The sequence below is a fragment of the Psammomys obesus genome, unplaced genomic scaffold, assembly GCF_907164565.1.
Source record: "Psammomys obesus unplaced genomic scaffold, mPsaObe1.curated_primary_1811, whole genome shotgun sequence".
NCBI lineage: Eukaryota > Metazoa > Chordata > Mammalia > Rodentia > Muridae > Psammomys > Psammomys obesus.
In genome coordinates, this window is record NW_026596415.1 from 3,184,578 (window position 1) to 3,206,659 (window position 22,082).

The 22,082-nt window shown below is 44.3% G+C and overlaps 1 protein-coding gene across 1 annotated transcript in view; it reads right to left on the minus strand.

Annotated features, from left to right (window-relative positions):
• Positions 1 to 22,082, minus strand: part of Snx29 (sorting nexin 29) — a 425,497-nt gene that overhangs the window by 301,853 nt on the left and 101,562 nt on the right. The window contains exons 12-13 of the mRNA XM_055597769.1: positions 4,533 to 4,596; positions 2,404 to 2,532 (exon numbers count right to left, since the gene is read on the minus strand). Of these exons, the coding sequence (XP_055453744.1) occupies positions 2,404 to 2,532; positions 4,533 to 4,596 (193 nt within the window). The remainder of the gene's footprint in view (positions 1 to 2,403; positions 2,533 to 4,532; positions 4,597 to 22,082) is intronic.

Sequence of the window (22,082 nt, forward strand, 5' to 3'; positions counted from 1 at the left end):
TCACAAAATCATGGAAAATTCTAAACACTTGCCGTTGCAGGAGACCAGGTTGCTAGCGCAATGACCAGAGACAAAAAATGTTCCTAGAGTGACCCAATGACCTTGACCCTATCTCCTAAATTCATGTGTGGGAAACTCAGTCCTTGACACAGCAATGCTGAGAGATAGCTATTAGGAACTGATCAGGGCTGGAGAAATGGCTTAGCAGTTAAGGAGACTTATCACTTGTGCAAAGGACCTAAGTTCAGGTCCCAGCACCCATATGGAGCTCACAACTTTCAGGAACTCCAGTTCTAGGGATCCAACACCCTCTTCTAGCCTCCATAGGCACTAGAAATATACTTGTTGCATAGACATACACAAAAGCAAAATAGTTAGCCACATAAAAATTTAAATAATTTTTTTAAAAAGCACTGATCAGGTAACAAGAGTTCTGCCCTCATTCATGGTTTAGCACTAAACATGTTTGTAAAAGCAGATCAGCTGCCTCTTCCCTCACACTCTCCATGCTGTGATGCCTTCCATCATGTTCCGACATGCCAGAAGGGGCCCCACAGGTATAGCCTTCAACCCTAGCCTTCCCAGCTTCCAGAAGGGCCCCCGCAGCCTTCAACTCCAGCCTTCCCAGCTTCCAGAACTTGGAGACAGCCGTTTCTGTGTTCTGTTACCCCAAGATCAGAGACTAAAACACTTCCTCCAAAGGGACTTATTGTGTAATTTTAGTCTTCTCTTCTCTAACACCTGTCTCCCATCTGGAGGCAAGCCAATCAGTTATTTAGAGGGATGTGACTTACACAGCCTTAACTACACCTGATTATAATGCTACCCCATCAGGAGTGAGTGGCAGCCAGGGCCATGACAACCCTGCACAAGTTACATGCCCTCGGTCTCTGTTGAACCACAGCACATGATGAAGGTCGTTAATTTTAAGCAAGAGGAGTAATCAAATGCTAAATGTGCTCAGAGTGTTTCCGTTTCACCATCAGGTACCCAAGGCTAGTAAAGCACATGTTCATATGCATGGGCTCTCAGTGGGTACTCAGGACAGACTGCTCTTCTGACCCGGTATAGCCAAGGTTCATTCTTTCTGCCTTGTGGCTAATAAAATATACCTTTGATGAGGCAAGGTTTCAGCAACCTAATTAATAAAAAGTGATGGCAGTTAACACATATTACCTATGTAAATGAAAGTGTATTTACTGAACCAAAAGAAAAAATGGTCTCTCATGGTCTCTTTTCATCCATGTGATAATTCACTGGAGTTTTCTTTTCCCCAGTTTACAACTAAGAAAACTAAAAACTCACTCAAGGTCACATAACTAGCCTAAGCCCACTGCAAAAAACAGCTAAATTCAAAACCACTTTCACAGTGAAAAATGGAAGGAAGTGAAATGAAAAGTGATGTTGTGTCAACTATAAGTGCAGTAGATAAAAATATGTTCACAGGACAACAAACTCAGTTTTAAAAACTTGGATGTTTTCATAGGACTCAGCTTTTTAATTCATCATATTTAATAGGATATAAACATCAGAGAAAAAAATTAGTGGTTCTTAGATAAAAATAGGTTCAATAATATTTGTAATTAAGAGATATGCCACTAGCCTAATTTTTCTCCTGTGACATTATAGGATACAATACTTTGCCCTCTGCAAACATAGATGGGAGCAGCACCATTTCCCACAATGATGTGGAGCCCATGCAGCTCAGCACCTGAGCTACACATGCCTACACATGCCTGCACTTTGACCAGCAAATCCAGGACCTTTTCCAACAAACACACCAAGTGGGAACACAATGGCAGGAACTCAGGTTATATGCTTGGGAGTAACACAAGACCAAAAAACTCCTTAATGTCCAGTTACTAGCAGACTGGTCAAACCAATCCTGGTGCAGCCAGACCAGCACACATCAAGCGCTACTAGAAAGAGGATGGTAACCCTGAGTACACCCACACAGAACTCTGCCTGGGATATAGTGATCCTGCAGAGAAGAGGGAAGGGAATACTCATGCATGTATACATCTGCCTCCAGCACACAGAGCATATCTGGGATTGGTTATAGTTAAGCCAGCAGGGAGCAAACTGAGTGGCAGAGAATAGAAGAATGTCCATCAATTTAACACCGATTTTTAAACATATGCATTAGTATCCCTCATCCAAAGAAGTACACCAAATGAAAATGCATATATGTAATTTCCTTTGGTATTCCTTTTCTGTTTAATTATGAGTGGGTTGTGGTGGCACAAGCCTGTAATCCCTCTTCTTGGAGGCCAAGGCAGGAAGATTCCAAGTTTGAGGCCCACCTGAGCTACGTTCGTAGCAAGACCCTTCCTCAAAAGCAGAGAAGGTGTGTGTGAGACTGGGGCTACGCATGCTTGCCTCTCCATCCCTTGCCCCATCTACCTTGCCAGTGCCTGGACCTTTGTGGTATGGCGCTCCTGCTGCTCGGTCACCTTCCTTTTCAAGGCGTCCACCTCTAGCCTGAGTGCAGCTGAGTGCTCCATCTCACCATCAAGGAGATTCCGCAGTGACCTAGAAAAGAGGGTCTCACGTTCAGAGACTATTCAGCCAACCCATCAGAGAACAATGCAGTTCTTATGCCAGCTCAAGTTTCATCACTGCCCACAGGCTCTGCACAAACCACAGTGCAGTTCTACATCACCTAAGCCGTTATCAGACAGCAAACAAAAGCCAGGAGCCTGGGGGTGAGAAAGGCCCTGAGCCCCAGGGCAGGCACCTGTGGTCAGACTCTCCTTGCTCCTGGGACAGCTGAGGTCAAGGAAACAAGGAGCTCAGCAAATGCCACAGAGGCGCTATTACACTCCAAAGGTTTAGTGTGTTAAACAGAAGTTCTGCAAAGCCTCAGTGGGTAAGCGATCTCACAAATGAAGGAATACTCTGCAGCAGAAAAACACAGACTACTTGCTCAGATTCCAGGACAGATGCCTCATCTTGCTTCCACTGCTGCCAATAGAATATACACCAGGACCCACAGTTCACTACCACCTCCATGATAAGCTAGTGTGTAAGGCATTCTATGGCGCATATGTTAGACATAGCACAGGCTAAGCTAGCATTTGTGGTATTCTATGGAGTACACAATAGCATAGTACTACCTGATATTCCTATATATTTTAGCTTTTATAGCATTCTCATCTGCATATACAATGCTTGTCCCCAGAAAATGACCAGTGTAGCAGTTCTAGGAAGGATCACGAGCTACTATCCTAAGGTAAATCAAATATGGTTCTACTTCACTGTGCCTAAATAGTTGTTTCTAGAAAACCAACCGTGGTCTATTTACAGGCCATATTCAGAGGATGCCTGCTATGAACATCAGGATGTTTCAGATACATCAAACCCTGTGGTGCCCCACTGCCACAGTGCTCTACAAGAGCTTGGAGAAGAGTCCCCTCCTGCCGCATGCCACCTCCTGACAGAAACATCCTGGGGGATTCTGTCTGTGAAGAAGTCAAAATACAGTTGCTGTCATTCTTCACAAGGGAAGACAAATCAAGGGCTTCTTTCAAGAGAATCACTCCAGCTGGAGCAAGGAATTGAACCTTGCAGTGACAAGAAGCCTCTTCCGTTTTAGAAATTATGCTTCTTTGCCTTCAGATGTCTCCATGAACGACAAAGAGCAGCTTGACAGCTTGACCCAAAATAAGGTCCAAAAGAGAACTGTGACTGTTGTTGCCAGCAAAGGACAGAACGGTGACCTGAACACACATGTGAACCCTCCACCTAACACTTCCCTGAGTCAGACAGCCTACTGGTGCCAAAGGCTTTTATGAATAACCACAGGCAAGCCTGCCACTGGCCACTGCAGCCTCAACACAGACTCTGGTGAGAAGAATGGTCAACTTCAGACATTTGCATGGTGGCAACTGGTAGTATACAGTATGAGTTTCAATAGGGAAGGAAGAAAAAAATTAAGAAAACACTTTGCCTCTTGGAGTAGACCACTGGGTTCGGGCTAAATTAAAAGAATCCAATTGTCATCTTTTTCCATGTATGCCCAATTTGAGTAGGACGGGAACACAGAATATAGATCCTCAGTAAAAGGTCACTTCAAGGGTGTTTTATGGGCAGGGAGTTGAACAGAAGTGGTATGGCATTTGTTCTTGAGGTAATAAAACTATTCTAAAATTGACCATGAATTGTAGATATGTGGATGATATCAATGAGGGCTATTATTAAAGACTGCTTTTCTACATTCTTGTTAATGAAAGATAGCACCACTGTTGTTGGTTTACCATCCCTTGCTTATGTGCAAGCCACAGCAAATCTACTGAAGTGGTCCATTCCAGAAAAGTCAGAAATCTGTTAAGATCCCAGCACCCATGTCAGACAACTCAAAACTGCCTGTGGTATCTAGTCCCCTCTTCCAGCCTTCACACACATAAGAATTTAAAGTATTAGTAAGGCAAGAAGTTTCCAGTCACAGCTATAGCAGCAAGACACCATGCTCTCCATCCATTCTCTCCAGAGACAGAATGTCAAAGAAAGAGACAATTGTAGCATAACAGTACCCATTCTCTTCTTCCAGTTCATCCTTTCTGTTCATCATGGCCACGATGGCCTGGCGTAGTTCATCTGAAGGAAGAGAACAAAACACTTATGAGCAGATGATCCTGCTAAGCTGTCCCCTTGCCTCTCTGCAGTACATGCCATCACAGGTGTTTTGTCTAACTAAGTTCTCTGTTCCTGGCAAGAATTATTTTACAGCCTTAGAGACCTGATAGGCTCAACTGTCACCTTCATCTACCATACAAACAGAAGGAGCATGGCAAGATGAGAACCAAAATGTGTGCTGGAAGGAAGGGTGGGTTCCTAACAGAACATACTAGCTTAGAGTTTCTGATTACTTTCCCAAGTCTCTGTTCATGGACAACATCTGTTGTGAACAGTGATTTATTGTTCCTTGCTGCTGTTTATCAACCGAGAGAACAGATCAGGTAGTACCAAACTCCATGCTTGCATAAAGACAGTCCATCAGGGTTAGTAAACGTCCAGCTCTCCTTCTGAGGTTAACATACAGATGACTGTTCAATACACAGCACACACTGCAGTACTCAGAAAAGCCATGCCTCTGACCCCTTCTACACAGGAAAGCATTCAAGGATAAAAATGATAATACGTAGCCACACTTCCTACCTCCACAAGACTTATCCATCGATGCTGCGTACATGAGGAAGGCACAGCCAGACCCTAGCCTATCTCAAGAACTGGAGATGACAATGTTGTTCTATCCGTGTCTTTGATTTCCCCTATGGTGACTACTGGGAACCATGGGACCCGAATCACACACCTAGTAGTAGTCTATGTCTATGTCTAAGATTATATACTATGTCCAGAACCAACTACATGTGTCCAAGTGATGAGATCATGACAGGTATACTCAAAGGCTCAGTATCCCACCTTGTGTTTTAAAACCAGAGGTATTAGCCAGGCATGGTGGCACATGTCTGTAATCCCAGCACTTGTGGAGACAGAGGCAGGCAGATCTCTATGAGTTGGACACCTTGCTCTACAGAGCAAGACCAGGACAGCCAAGGGCACAGGGAGAAACTCTGTCTTGAAAACAAAACAAAAACAAAACAGAGGTATTGATGATATTGATGATCCTAGCAAACTTCCTCAATTTTAAAATCTTTCATAATACAAAAAGCAGCCAGAAAATGCCTTTCCATTAAAGTTATTAGTAAGAATTAAAAATAACAGGAAAAGAGTGAGACTAGGGAACAAGAGAAAGGTTGTGAATCTATGGCCCAATCTAGCAGCCCTGAGAAACAGAAAGGAGGCCCTAGGGTAAAGCCAAGGGCAGAAAACAGGCAGGACTGAGCCCTGAACAACCAGCCACACTCTGCCTGGAAACACAACAGTCCAGGGCTCATACATTCACTCACTCAAGAACAAGTTCCTTCCAAGGAAAGAGCCAAGCTCCCTCTTGGTCTAAGGAAGAAAAGGGTCTTCCAAGGAAGGTTCCCAATGGAGAGTAACAAGCCATGTGAAGCCAATTCAGTGAAGTTTCTAATCTGGCCCTGGTCATCAGGTCCCTGTTCAGAGCCTCACTCCTGAGTCCCAGCCTCTGTGTGGCCTTCAGAAACAAAGGAGAGCAGCATTCTTCTTGCCTTCTGGAATCCAGAGCACCAGATGAGATGGAGACAGAGGTGTCTCTGAGATAGTGCCTTTCACAGGCTGCATCAGGAAGCAGAGAGAGCTCAAACTGCTGCTAGCACTTAGAATTTTATCCTAAATGATAAATCTATAGAGGAAAAACAAGTAATTTATCCCCAAGCCACTGTGACCATGAAGGAAAATAGAACAAATTATATTCACTTTTTATCAACAGCAGACAGGATATGCAATCTGGACTCCGTCTTCAGGCCAGGCAGACTAGTGCTGAGGGCATTGTGGGCACAGACTTGGCTACTCCTCCACCCCAGGACCTGTGAGGATTCTGAATTTTCCTCCAGGCTTTCTCTCTCATTGGAGTTCTTGGCTAGGCCTGAACCACAAAGAGAAAGGATGCTCACAGTCGCCATCTGGAGCTGGAAGACACAGTCTCCTAATTCAGGATCCCGCACTGTTTGCCTGCAGCCAGCCTACCCTCCTCTCCACTCTGAAGCAACACAGCTAGTTGACCTTCATGTACTGCTTGTGTTGTACCCAAGGTGGGACCAGATTTCGATAGATGACAGAAGGCACCTCCAGCACCAGTATACTCAATAAAGAGTGGCCTGGAGTAGGTAGGTCAAATGTTATCATACTGACAAGCCTTCAGTCCTCCACTCTGCTCCACCCCTCCCAGAGGGCACAGTCAGTCAACATGAGCACAATCCTGAGCATCTGTGTCCAACACCATCCCAAGTCACCATAGTGACAGCATCTGCTGGCCTAGACGCCTCCTGAGGGGATCTCCAAATGATTCTAACTGCACTACTGTTGCCCCCCTGGTCAGACTTTCCTTTAAGATGGACCTTATTACACAAAGATGTTATCTCACAGATTTCCCGGTCAGAATCCATCTTTCTTCATGTTAAATCCACCACTTGCATTCTAGAAAAACCCGAACCCATATGCCCAGGCCCTGCAAGGGTATGCCTTTCTTCAGAAGCCTCCCTACTGCTCACGCCCCGCAGCAGCTATGGGTGTGAGACTGCAAGTCCCCTTGGTCTTCCACATGCACACAAAGCACACTGCACGTCTCGATTCCGGGCCCCTTCTCACTGCATGTCCAACTACGCTGTTTGGATTTGATTTCAGAAAAATGAGTGACAAAGGAGGCCATTCTGATCTAATTTCCATACTTCTAAAACTAACAGCAAAACTCCAAATGACAAATGTCATGTTTTCTCTTATGTGGAAGCTAGATTGTAATTTGTGTGTTCATGTGCATGACTGCATGTGTGAGGGAATCATAGAAAAAGACAGAGTATGAGAGGAAAGGAAGAGAGAAGCAGGGGTGAAAAGGTAATTAACATATATGACATGAAAGCATGAGGGACGAGTTCAATAGAAGGAGACCAGCAAAGGGAAAATAGGAGAGGAAAGTGGAGAGGGAAACTATAATGATATATAATTATGAAAATTGTACAAGGAAGCTCATTATGTTATATGCTAACTACAAATGAATAAATAATACACACATAAAGAAATCAAATGACAATAACAGCACTCTCTATGAAGCTACAATGCTTTTGCCCAGCAAGCCTTGTTTCTAGTCTCACAGCCTCCTACTGAGGGCAATCAATACCACAAAGCAAGAAACAGATTGTGACAGTCCCTTCAGAATACCCAATACCTCAAACCTCCACCACCTACGCACCTACAACGGTCAAAGCTGTCCTGGTGGGCAGAAGTAAAAGGCAAGAGGAAGCTCAGCTATGGACTCTAGTAGCTTCCATTCCAGTGACAGAACAAAATCCACAGCAACTTGCTGACAAAAGGCTCTGGAGCCAGCAGCCCTAAGTTCAAGCCCTGCTCAGCCATGAGTCACAGGTAACCTTGACAGATTTCTGCCTTTGCCAACTACAGGCTGGAATTGTGTCTCACTACCCCCGGGAGGGCTGGTATCAAGCACAGGGCAGCCATTCAGCCTCAGCAGTTATAGGATATAGTCTCTGGAGCCAGGCGCTGACCTCAGATCCCAGCCTCCTGCCTGAGCAGCACTGTTTAATGGCCTTCTCTGAGAACCTTAAGGCTGAAATGGGACCTAACAGTCTCTGTTTCATAAAGCATGGGGGCACACACCAATAACCCTAGCATCTGGGAGGCAGAAACAGCAGGATCAATAATTTCAAGGCCATCAGTGGCTACACAGGAAATTTGAGGCCAGCCTGGGCTACATGAGACCCTGTCTCAACACCAACAAGAACTAGACAAACCCAGTCACCATCACACAGAAGTGCTGTTAGGATTAAATGAGGTTAATGTGCAAATGAGGTGCCTAGGACACAGTAGCATTTAACAGGTATTACTGAAGGTTCTCACTACCCCTTTCCCTTCAATGGCACGGAACAAAAGGTAAAAACTTGGTGCCAGTCATTTATGCTGGGCCCATTTGCGGAGATGTGGAATACACTAAGCTCCTGCACACCTTAACCTTGGGTAATAAAAGGAAATTCTTGAAAATGTTCTCTGCTATAGAGTGACAGACCAGATAAAAAGGTTCCCCCAAGGGTCAAATACCGTCCAATGGGCAGTGTGGGCACTAGAAGAATAGTGGCAGCCTCTGGTAACCACAGGAGAGCTTGGTTGAAGCTTGCCATGCAGAAGCCACCATCAAGCAGCAGCAGACCTACGATGCTGATGCAACCCAGCCAGCCCTGTCATCCTGGCCTGACCACACCTGCCCCACACACTGTGTTTTCAACCTGTGTTTGCATTAACATCAAGGTGATAGACAACAATTACAAGTGCAAACAAAGCAGCACTCTGTTGGTGGCAACCTTTTTAAGTCCGTCACAGACAGAAGGGCTGTCAGCATCCTCTTGCCTTCCACAGACTCCCACCACTGAACACTGATAATGGTGGGAAAGGACGCAGCTCTAAGGCTCTTTGACAGACTCTAATAAGAAATGCATTCTTGCTGCTCTGCTGGCTGCCCATTCCTTCATGGACAGCAGTGAGGGAATGTGGTTCCCGTGTATCATGTGACTATCAACAGCCACCCATCTCAAGTCCTGTGCCTGAGCAAAGGCTCTCCCTGATATGTAACCTTGTCTCCAGCATGGTGCAGCTCTTTGTTAGTAGAGGCTCTGACTCCCAGCCTCTGTGGAGCCTGGTCATGCCAGGCAGTCCGTCTCCAGAGGCTGAAGGGCCCATGGCCATCTCTCAAAGCAGTTCTTCACTTGGCTACAGAACAATGAGCTGTAAATATAGTCACACAGGAAAAATGACAACTTCAACCATCAGAAATTGATCTGGGATAAAAAGTATTTCCAGTTATTGCACAAAAGATGGCTTTGTCTACAAATGCTGCCAAGGCAAGGAACTACTTTGAAAGCAGAAAGCAAGACTTCAAGCTCTACTTCTGCTATGAACTGAAATAAATACCAGGCATAAAAATACTTAAATATGGGAAATGAGGCAATCAAACTATAAATCTATGAGCAAACACTCCTTCAGCTCTCCTGCTATGAAGGCAGAAAAAGGACAGCCAGACTCACCTTAGTCTCTGCATATCAAGGGCCACAGAAATGAGCAAGCTTGTCAAGCACAGGCAGTTGATGCAGGCTTCATTCTGGACACCCAGGCCTCAGCTCCCCAACCCCCAGAGAGAGCCGCTTTGCCTCTCAGCTTGCTCAGCAGAAGAACCTTGGCTAACCCCTTAGGATGGGGCAGGGCAGAGGTCTGTGACCATTCCATGAGAACCCCACTCCTTCCCCCTATGCTCACCCAGCTGCATACCGTCCACAGTTTCACCACATGGCAGCATGTGCTGCCCCCTCTCCACCTCAACCCTGCCTCCCCAATAAGAGGTGAAGGGAGCTCTCTGCAGCTATGCATGTGGCCCTGTGGGCCACTGGCTGTGTCGAGACAAGGGAGCAGAAAGGAGCTTTGGTAAGAAAGAGCTTGGCTAATTGTGGTGACTCTCTCCTTTAAATGCAGCAGCAGGGAGGCAGAGGCATAGCTCTATAGATTCAAGACTAGCCTGATCGTTCCTTTTATCTAACTATATCAAACTTGGCCCCCTTACCTGCCTCTGTGTTTTAACACATGTTCCTGAAGGGCCTATCTGAACCCCAATTCAGAGCCGCCCTTCAAGCTTCCTCTCAAGGTGCCCTCCTCTGGTTCACCTTTGTTCTTTCACTATGAAATCACAGGCCTGCCCTACCTTATTCTCAATCCAGCTCCCAAACTCTGTTGCAACAGACCTCCAGCCCATCTATACCAGGAAGACACTGATGACAGCTGCCTCCAATTGAGTCAATCATACAGAGTTTTCTCAAAATGAATGGGCCATTGTCTATGATGGGAGAGATAAAGGTAAGTGGAAATAGACACATCTGGCCAAAGAGCACCTAGTTCTAAGTCAGTCCACAGGGTCCATGAGCTAAAAGCTCATTTGCCAAGAGGCCAAGTTGGCATTGACATCCTTACAGGAGAAATTAAACTGCCAGACAGTTTGCTCTGGTTCTTCAGTCACCAGGTCAGAGACTAAATAGGGCAAATGCAAACACTAGCACATAAAGCCCTCTGATTAGAGGCTTCATTGAAAGTCCAAAGAAAAGGTAAAGTGTCACACATGAAGCTCACAGCCTCACACTGAGGCAAAGCTGCAAAGGAATCAAAATTGCAGACAATCTGTATTGATTATCTTAAGTACTGGCAGGGCCTCCTGAGGAACAAAGTTACCATAACAGGTACCTAAGGGGGCAGGAGCAAAAGGTGCTCTTCAAGGCTGACTTGAAGAGACCACACAGCTACAGAAAACAGAGCAACCATACAGTATGTCTTCAGCTATCAGGCTCCTGTGAGTTCCAGTGCCTCTGTCTTCTGAACTGGAGTGGGCCTGCATCTGCCCATCATCATCTGGATCCTTCTTTCTAAGCTACACACACACACACACACACACACACACACACACACACACACCACACACACACACACACACACACACACACACACACACACACACACACATCTTTTTTCTGGTGGAGGCTAGCTGTTCAAACTCCAGGCCACCAAAGCCTCAACCGAGCCATCCTAAGAGTCTGTGGAGAATGGGGGACCCAATACCTAACAAAGAACCTGACCACGGCACACACTTGTAAGCTATTACATGAATCAAGGGTCAGGTGAAGAAGTGAATTAACAAAGTAGTAAATAGCTTACTGTGGCCCACTGCTAAATCTGCCCTCAGCTCCAGGAACTGATTGTCAAATGGGCTGGGCAGAAATGTCAATTGCCTTTAATAACAAGCTTAAGGCCTCATCCAAGAACACTAAACACCAGGTTCACAGCTGTAATTTCCTGCCCCGCTGACAGGCATTCATGCCCAAGTACAGAGTTTACCATCCTGAGTCTGTGGTACGTGATATATACAACAGGAAAGGAGGTGGGGCAGCAGGAAGGGGTGAAAAGTTCCTGCATGTCATTGTCCTGACCTAAAGCTCATGAGTGAGCCAACAAATCCATGCCCATTTCCCCACCCAAAATGGACACAGGACCCCTCAATATGATTTCAAAATGCTTAGAACAAGAACCCAGCTCAACACACAGGGACTAAACTTGGGCAGAGACACAGAGAGCAACATCACTGGCCTGTTCACATAAAGAATTCCAGAGTTACTGAACAGATTGCAGTGTGAAGGGAGAGGATAAACCTGAGGCTATCTGGTCTTACAATCCCTCTCCAGACCAAAAAGGAAATGATGACTATATGTTGAATACACAGAGCATATCTAGATATGGATTCATATGCGCACACAGACAGGCACATGTGTAACTTATTAGTGTATTAATTCTGGCTTTATAAGACATCTTTCTCATAGACTTTCAAGAGACTTTCACAAACACTCCCCTGAGGCCCATACTTGGTTATATTTAAAGAGAAAGCTCATGAGACCATGTGTACAGAAATAAAAAATTTTCTTCTATGGGAATACACTTAACCTACATCATTGTTTTGAACTTAACATGGTGCTTCTTATATCACTGTCTGCCTGCCCACTCCCTTTTATCTACCAGAGAAAGGATAAACTATACTGAGCTTCAAAATAGAACTTGAAATTAACCTCAGGCCCATTCCAGCTTTTTCTTCCATTTCTTCCTCTTGCATCCTTCTTCATCCCCTCCCCACCTACAGTTTCAGTCAGTATCTCAGACCAGTTCCAAGTGCTGAGATGGCCAGGAGCCAGCACATGGGGCTTTCTGTGTGCCCAGCAATGCACAAGGCTTCCAGACGATCTCTCTAGGTGACAACCAGTAGCAGCAGAGACACTCATATCCACAACACAAAAGATGAGACAGAGGATATACATGGACAGGAACTGACCCAGGTCATACAGCTAGTAAAGGGAGGGGCACAGAACCCTAAGGCAGGCTGCCTAGTCAAGCCTGTCCCCTGACATGCACAGTAGCTGAGTATGGGGCTCACTCCACCCCATCACCCCACCCATCAGCTAGAGGGCTCCACCAACTCTTCCAACTGCCCTCCATCTGCCTTTAGAAAATCAGAGGTCTGATGAACTCCTGGCCCCACCCAGCTTGAAAACAATTACTTTTGTGTGATCAGAATTCATAAAGGTTTTAGAAACCCATGGTAGCAGGTGGAAAATGTAAGGCACAGAAGAAGGAAAAAAGTCATCTTCTAATTTCTTGAGAAAGTCCCACATCCTCATCCCCTCCATCAGTCATCACATTCTCTTCCAGGTAAGCATGTCCACATGTACTCACACACAGAGTATTTGTCTCCAGAGACATAGAGTACAAATCTTTTAAGGCAGGTACCCTGGAAATCAGGATAGAGATGTGCTTACAATGAGAAGAACACAGGCCCTCCAACCCCTAAGCCTCCGAAGCCACTTTCTGCCCACCCCCTCCCCTCCCTTGCTAACATGTATGGACTGTGCCTGTCCCTTAGTTCATGACAAGAGAAAATCCTACCAGTTTTATGACAAGAGAAAATCCTACCAGTATAGGCTCCTGTCATGGTGTCTCCAGGGACAAGGTGGCCATTGAGTTGTATCTTACATGGGAAAGTCCCCTTAACCAAAGGAATAGATTTCCTTTAAAGGCGGGGGCGGGGGGAGGCTGGGAAGTAAACATCAGGATCTGCGTCCCAGAACCCATGTAAAGCCAGATGAGATGAGGCAACCCACATCTCATCTGTGTAACATAGCACTCTTGTGGTGAGATGGAAGGTAGAGATTGCAGAGACCCAGACGCTAGCCTGGTGGTCAGTACCTAAGAAGAAAGAGACTGTCACAAACAAGTTATATGGCAAGGACCAGCATCTGGGTTGTCCTCTGTCCTCTACAAGTCACCATGCTGTGTGTGCACTTACACATACACACATCAGCAGCAGCAGCAGCAGCAGCATCACCATCATCAATATCCCCAGAAGTCTCCAAGAATTCAATGTAATGCCTATTCCTTTCTGCCACCAGGCAGCCTGTTTCCCACATAATCACTGCTCTTTTTTCCTTAACCACTTTATTCAAAACTAATCTCTGGCCTGTGAGTTTGTACTCAGGCTTGGTTTTCATCTCTCTAATCACCAGGACAGTTCCTTCAAATTCTATATAAGACAGGACAACCTGGGAAAAGACAGGCAAGCATGAGGTCCTCAGAGGGATGTGGGCACAGAGAAAGAGCCACTGTCCTAGGTGGGGTATAGTGCAGGCCGCCACAATTTCTGACAGCTCTGAGAAGCTGGAACCCATGCTTCCCACAGAGCTGAGCCTGAGCTGCTGTTAGCAATGGGCTTCACATACAGCTCGGATAACTGTGCTGTGAACCACCACTGTGGAACTAACTCCCTGCTGCAAAGCTTGAGTTCCTGGCCCCTTGATCAGTACCAAAGTAAGAAGCACACATGTGCCTGACCTTTTTTATAACACACCATTCTGCACTGTGGCAGATTTGTCAAACATACAGAGCTAGGTGGGGCTTATGTCAGAGTCACCAAGTATCCTGGGGCGACTCCCCCAAGAATACTGTGGCACACAGAGTACCGATATCCCATCCAGAAAAGGCTAGAGAAGATAGCACCTAGGACTGGGAACTGAGAAAAGCAGAGACCCAGACTAAGGGAGCATTTCCTTCACTTTTAATATTTTATTCCTATATCTGCATATATACATACACATAGTCTCAGTGTCAAAAATCAAGAAATAGTCTTTTAAAAGACTACTAAGAGAAGGGGCTGAAGAGATGGCTCAGCCATTAAGAGCACTGGCTGTTCTTCCAAAGATCCTGAGTTCAATTTCCAGCAACCACATGGTAGCTCACAACCATCTATAGTGAGATCTGGTGCCCTCTCCTGGCATGCAGGCAGACACGGTATAAATGATAAATAGGTGGCAGGCTCCACCACTATGGCTCCATATCTTGCATCTTTGCTTCAGTCCCTCTAGCAGTATGTAGCTCACTGTCCCAAAAACTATTCACCTGCTATTCTTTAGAAAAAAAAGTTAAGAAAAGTTAGGCAGGTGGTGGTGGCACAGGCCTTTAATCCCAGCACTAGAGAGGTAGAGGCAGGCAGATTTCTGAGTTGGAGGTTAGCCTGGTCTGTAGAGTGGGTTCTAGAATAGCCAGAGCTATACAGAGAAACCCTGTCTCAAAAAAAAAATTAACGAAAGTAAACAAAATATTTTACTATCTCAAAAAAAAACGGCTTCTATTTTACTCTCTAAAGTTTTTAAGAATGAGATAGGTAGTTCAGCTTTTTAGAAGTATTCACCAAACTAAAACCATGACATTTGCTTGGAATCAATAAAAAAAACAAAACAAAACAAAACAAAAAAAAAAAAAAAACAATGCTAAAGGGCCACTTAAAGGAGTGGATGAAGGCAGCATAACTCTATTGTTGTTGCAGTTGCTTTTTGTTATAACAGTTTATTGAGATGAAATTCACATGACATAAAACTGGCCATTTTTAAGTGGAAATCTAGTATTGTTGAGTAGTCATCAGCATATCTGTGTGGGACATCTTTCCAAACCAAAACAGAACTCACTGCCTGTTAAGCAGGTGTTCTTCTCCCCACCCCCACCCATCTTGACCTTGGACACCCACCCTAGGGATTCCAGTCCCTAAGGAAATCCAACCTGTAATTGTTTGTACGTGGCTTCTTTCTCTTAGCACGTTTTCAGAGCTCGCTCAGGTGAAGCAGGCTTAGTTTCTCCATTCCTCTTCAGGGCTGTATAGCATTCTACCCTATGATGAGGCCACTGCTGGGCATGTGGTCATCTACTGCACAACACCTGTGCTACGGTAAAAAGTGTTGGACTCGGGCTGGGCAAGATGGCAGCGCCGGGAGGACTCTCATTCTGAGGAGCAACACAGCAGGATCGGCACAGTGACCAGCAATCAGAACTCGCGGCCATAAAACACAAGGGATTGTGTTTCACAGGTGAGAGGATACCCCACGGTGGGGGATTCAATCAGCTTTAACTCACCCAGCTAAACCGCAGAAGAAATCCAGGTTCCGCCAGGCACTTGGTCGCCAGCCCATAGCTACACACCAGCGCGATCTGGTCACGGTCCCAGACTAAACAGGGGCCCACAACATCATAGACTGGATTTCCCAGTCGAGAGATAACCCATTGGAGCAGGAAACAATTGAGACCAACCTCAGGTTACCCAGACATCCCCTGGAAAAGACTCGGGTTCCGCGGGTGCCCCAAAAGCCAGCCCGGGCCCAGAGCCGGGACACAGGCGCCTGCACGGAGCCCTGCCTGTGCGCCTGATTCGCCGCCTCAGATAGAACTGTGGGCACCAGGGCACCAGACTGCGTGTCTCTGGCAGGAGGAAACCCCCAGCGGAGGGGGTCAGCAGCTCTAATGCTTAGGACACCCAGCACCAAAACACTTCCTGGACTCACGCAGACTCTAGTGCAGGCAGGAGCGCTGTGCTCTGCCGCCATTATTGAGCTCCCCTAGGGCACTGGGACACACAGCTGCATCCTCAGACCTACAAAAGCCAGAGAGCCACTACAGCAGCCCTCAGATACTGTGCCAAGGATCAACCAGTTATCCCTAGCTAGACTGTCAAAACTGTGGGAATCCCTGGTCCTCCAAGAGGGCTGCACCCACAGCGTCTGGAACAGAGCAGTGCCTGCAGCCGACATCCCAGATAGAGACACACAGCTTCTGGTCCAGAGTGAGGCACCCAGCCTCCAGACCAGAGCAGTGCCCCCAGGCGCCAACTCAACCTAGGTGCACATTCTCCAGGTCCAGAGCGGAGCAATCAGCCTCTGGCCCAGAGACTTGCTGAGTGCACCTCCCACTTTCCCGGACAGAACTGTGCACCCCAAAATAACAGACTGAGTTTCCCTGTTGGGAGAAAACCCCACAGCTAGGGAATCAGCAGGTTCTTCAAGAGGACTGTACATGGAAAACTGTAACAACAGCATCAGCTCACTAAATATATAACGAGAAACCCAGCAGTGGGGCAGCTGTCTTGAGAACTTCTATGGGTAAGAAGAAATCCCCCCCTGCCTAACAAAGACCACAGCTACTACTCAGGGCTATACACCCGAGGTGAGCAGTGGCAATTCCTGAGAAACACTGGCCATACAGTGACCATAACCAAAAAGCAGAGGAGGACTCCTTCAGGAAAAATCATCTTCCGGCCAAGGGGATTCTCCGTACCTCAGGACTCCAGGAAGCACAGAAACGAACAGCCAACACCTAAATCAGCCCAATGGGTAGAGGTCAGCGTAAAAGCTCAACCAACAAAAGACAGAGCAATATGGCATCTCCAGAACCCAGCCGTCCAGGGGCAAACAGCCCTGAACAATGCAGCATAATAGAAAATAAAGAAGATGACCTTACATCTATGTTGATGAAGAGGATAATAGAGGAAACAAATAAAATACGTAAAGAATTAGAAGAAGATAAAACCAAACAGATCATGGCTATCCATAAAGAAATGGAGGAAGATAAAGACAAGCAGATTAGGGCCATCCGTGAAGAAATACGGGAAGATGCAGCCAAACAGCTTGTGGCCTTCAGAGAAGAAATAATTAAATCACTGAAAGAAATAAAAGAGACAGAGTTGAAGGTACTAAAAGAAAATGAGGAAAATACAAGCAGACAGGTAAAGGAAGTAAACAAAACAACTCAAGACCTGAAGATAGAACTGGAAAAATTAAATGAAACACAAATGAAGGAAATAATGGAGGAAGAATTTAGGGAAGAAAACAGGAACTACAGAGGTAAGCATAACCAACAGAATACAAGAAATGGAAGAAAGAATCTCAGGTGTAGAAGATACAATGGAAGAAATCGATGTATCTGTCAAAGAAAATGTTAAATCCAAAAAATTCCTGACACAGACCGTCCAAGAAATCCAAGACAATATGAAAAGACAAAACCTAAGAATAATAGGAATAGAGGAAAAAGAAGACTCCCTTCTCCAAGGCCCAGAAAATATTTTCAACAAAATCATTGAAGAAAATTTCCCCAAGTTAAAGAAGCCAATAAGAATACATGAGGCCTACAGAACACCCAACAAATTTGACCAGAAAAGAAAATCCTCCCGCCACATAATAATCAAAACAGTAAGTATACAGAACAAAGAAAAAAATACTAAAAGCTGCAAGGGAAAAAGGCCAAGTAACATATAACGGCAAACCCATTAGAATTACACCTGACTTTTCAACAGAGACTATGAAAGCCAGAAGGGCCTGGACAGATATCATGCAGACCCTAAGAGAACACAGATGTCAACCCAGGCTACTATACCCTGCAAAACTCTCAGTCCTCATAGACGGAGAAAACAAGATATTCAGTGACAAAAACAAATTTCAACAATACCTACACACAAATCCAGCATTCCAGAAGACACTGGAAGGGAAAATACAACCCAAGAAAATTAGCTTCTGTCAAGAAAACACAGGAAATAATTAACCTTACTACAGCAACACAAAAAGCAACCAAGCACACAAGCTTATGACCACAGCCAACATCAAAATCAAAGGATCTAACAGCCACTGGTCATTAATCTCTCTCAACATCAATGGACTCAACTCTCCAGTAAAAAGACACAGATTAACAGAATGGATACGTAAACAAAACCCAGCAATCTGTTGCATACAAGAAACACACCTAAGACACAAAGATAGACATTACCTGAGGGTAAAAGGTTGGAAGACGACTTTCCAAGCAAATAGACCCAAGAAACAAGCAGGAGTAGCCATTCTAATAGCTGATAAAATAGACTTTCAACCAAAATTAATAAAAAGAGATGAGGAAGGACACTTCATACTCATCAAGGGAAAATTCCACCAGGAAGACATCACAATCCTGAACATCTATGCCCCAAATACAAGAGCACCCACATTTGTAAAAGAAACATTGATAAAATTTAAACCACATATAGATCCCCACAAATTAATAGTGGGAGACTTCAACACCCCACTCTCAACAAAGGACAGGTCAACTAAACAGAAATTAAACAAAGAAACAATATCTCTGACAGAGGTCATGAATCAAATGGACCTCACAGACATTTACAGAACTTTACACCCAAACACAAAAGAATTTACCTTCTTCTCAGCACCTCATGGAACCTTCTCCAAAATAGACCATATAGTTGGTCACAAAGCAAGCCTCAACAGATACAAGAAGACTGAAATAATCCCTTCTATCCTGTCTGATCACCATGGAATAAAGCTGGACTTCAACAACAACAGAAATAGCAAAAAGCCTACACACACATGGAAACTGAACAACTTGTTACTAAATGACAGCTGGGTCAGGGAAGAAATAAAGAAAGAAATTAAAGCCTTTCTAGAACTCAATGAAAATGAAGACACAACATACCCAAACTTGTGGGACACAATGAAAGCAGTGCTAAGAGGAAAGTTCATAGCACTAAGTGCCTTCAAGAAGAAATTCGAGACAGCTCATTCAAGCAACTTAATGGCCCACTTAAAAATCCTAGAAAAAGAAGAAGCAGACACACCAAAAAAGAGTAGATGGCTGGAAATAATCAAACTCAGGGCTGAAATCAATCAATTAGAAACGAATAAAACAATTCAAAGACTCAATGAAACCAAGAGCTGGTTCTTTGAGAAAATCAACAAGATCGACAAACCCTTAGCCAAGCTAACTAAAAGGCAGAGAGACACCACCCAAATCAACAAAATCAGAGTGAAAAGGGGGACAAAACTACAGACACTGAGGAAATCCAAATAATCATTAGGACTTACTTCAAAAGTGTATCTGCCACAAAATTTGAAAATCTAAATGAAATGGACAATTTTCTTGATCGATTTGACTTACCAAAGCTGAATCAGGACCAGGTAAATCAATTAAATAGTCCTATATCCCCCAAAGAAATAGAAGCGGTCATCAAAAGTCTCCCATCCAAAAAAAGCCCAAGACCAGATGGCTTCAGCGCAGAATTCTACCAGACCTTCAAAGAAGAGCTAACTCCAATTCTCTTCAAACTATTCCACAAAATAGAAACAGAAGGAACATTACCAAACTCATTCTATGAAGCCACAATCATCTTGGTACCTAAACCTCACAAAGACTCAACAAAGAAAGAGCATTTCAGGCCAATCTCCCTTATGAACATTGATGCAAAAATACTTAACAAAATACTTGCAAACCGAATCCAAGAACACATCAAAGATATTATCCACTATGACCAAGTAGGCTTCATCCCAGGTATGCAGGGGTGGTTCAATATAGGGAAATCCATCAATGTGATCCACCATATTAACAAACTGAAAGAAAAAAACCACATGATAATCTTCCTAGATGCTGAAAAAGCATTTGACAAAATCCAACATCCATTCATGTTTAAAGTACTGGAGAGATCAGGGATACAAGGCACATATCTAAACATAGTAAAGGCGATATACAGCAAGCATATAGCCAACATCAAACTGAACAGAGAGAACCTTAAAGCAATCCCACTGAAATCAGGGACAAGACAAGGCTGCCCACTCTCTCCATATCTCTTCAACATAGTGCTGGAAGTCCTTGCTAGAGCAATAAGACAGTTGAAGGAGATCAAGGGGATACAGATGGGAAAGGAAGAAGTCAAATTGTCACTATTTGAAGATGATATGATAATATACATGAGTGACCCCAAAAACTCTACCAGGGAACTCCTAGAGCTGATAAACACCTTCAGCAAAGTGGCCGGATACAAAATTAACTCAAAAAAAATCAGTAGCACTCCTGTATACAAAAGACAAAAGGGCTGAGAAAGAAATTAGAGAAACAACACCATTCACAATAGCCACAAATGACATAAAGTACCTTGGTGTAACCCTAACCAAGCAAGTCAAAGACTTGTATGAAAAAAATTTCAAGTCTCTGAAGAAAGAATTAGAGGAAGATATGAGAAGATAGAAAGATCTCCCATGCTCATGGCTTGGCAGGATTAACATAGTAAAAATGGCCATCTTACCAAAAGCAATCTACAGATTCGATGCAATCCCCATCAAATTGCCAACACAATTCTTTACAGACCTGGAAAGAAAAATTCTCAACTTTGTATGGAATAACAAGAAACTGAGAATTGCTAAAACAATCCTCTACAATAAAAGATCTTCTGGAGGTATCTCTTTCCCTGATCTCAAGCTGTACTATAGAGCAAGTTATAAAAACTGCATGGTACTGGCATAGAAACAAAATGGTGGATCAATGGAATTGAACAGAAGACCCAGAAATAAACCCACACACTTACGGACACCTGATTTTTGACAAAGATGCCAAAACCATACAATGGAAAAAAGATAGCATCTTCAACAAATGGTGCTGGTCCAACTGGATGTCTAGATGTAGAAAAATGAAAATAGATCCATACTTATCACCCTGCACAAAACTGAAGTCCAAGTGGATCAAAGACCTCAACATAAAACCAGACACATTAAATCGGCTGGAAAAAAAAGTGGGGAATACCCTAGAACTCATTGGTACAGGAGACAACTTCCTGAACAGAACACCAACAGCACAGGCTCTAAGAGCAACAATCAATAAATGGGACCTCATGAAATTGAAAAGTTTCTGTAAAGCAAAGGACATCATCATCAAAACAAAGCGACTGCCTACAGATTGGGAAAGAATCATCACCAACCCTTTATCTGACAGAGGACTCATATCCAATATATATAAAGAACTAAACAAGCTGAAAAGCAATAAACCAAGTAATCCACTTAAAAAATGGGGAACAGAGCTAAACAGTGAACTCTCTGTAGAGGAATATAGAATGGCAGAGAAGCACTTAAAGAAATGCTCAACCTCATTAGCCATTAGGGAAATGCAAATCAAAACAACCCTGAGATTTCCCCTTACACCCATCAGAATGGCTAAGATCAAAAACTCACATGACAACACATGCTGGAGAGGTTGTGGAGAAAGGGGAACCCTTCTCCACTGCTGGTGGGAATGTAAACTGGTACAACCACTCTGGAAAGCAATCTGGCGCTTTCTCAGACATCTAGGAATAGCACTTCCTCAAGATCCAGCCATACCACTCCTAGGCATATACCCAAAAGATGCGCAAGTAGACAAAAAGGACATTTGCTCAACCATGTTTGTAGCAGCTTTATTTGTAATAGCCAGAAGCTGGAAACAACCCAGATGCCCCTCAACTGAAGAATGGATGCAGAAACTGTGGTACATCTATACAATGGAGTATTACTCAGCAATGAAAAATAAGGAAATCATGAAATTTGCAGGTAAATGGTGGGACCTGGAAAGGATCATCCTGAGTGAGTTGTCCCAGAAGCAAAAAGACACGCATGGTATATACTCACTCATATAGACATACAACATAGAATAAACCCACTAAAATCTGTACATCTAAACAAAGTAAGCAAAAGAGAGGACCCTAACTAAAATGTTCAATCCCCATCCTGAAAGGCAAAGAGGATGGACATCAGAAG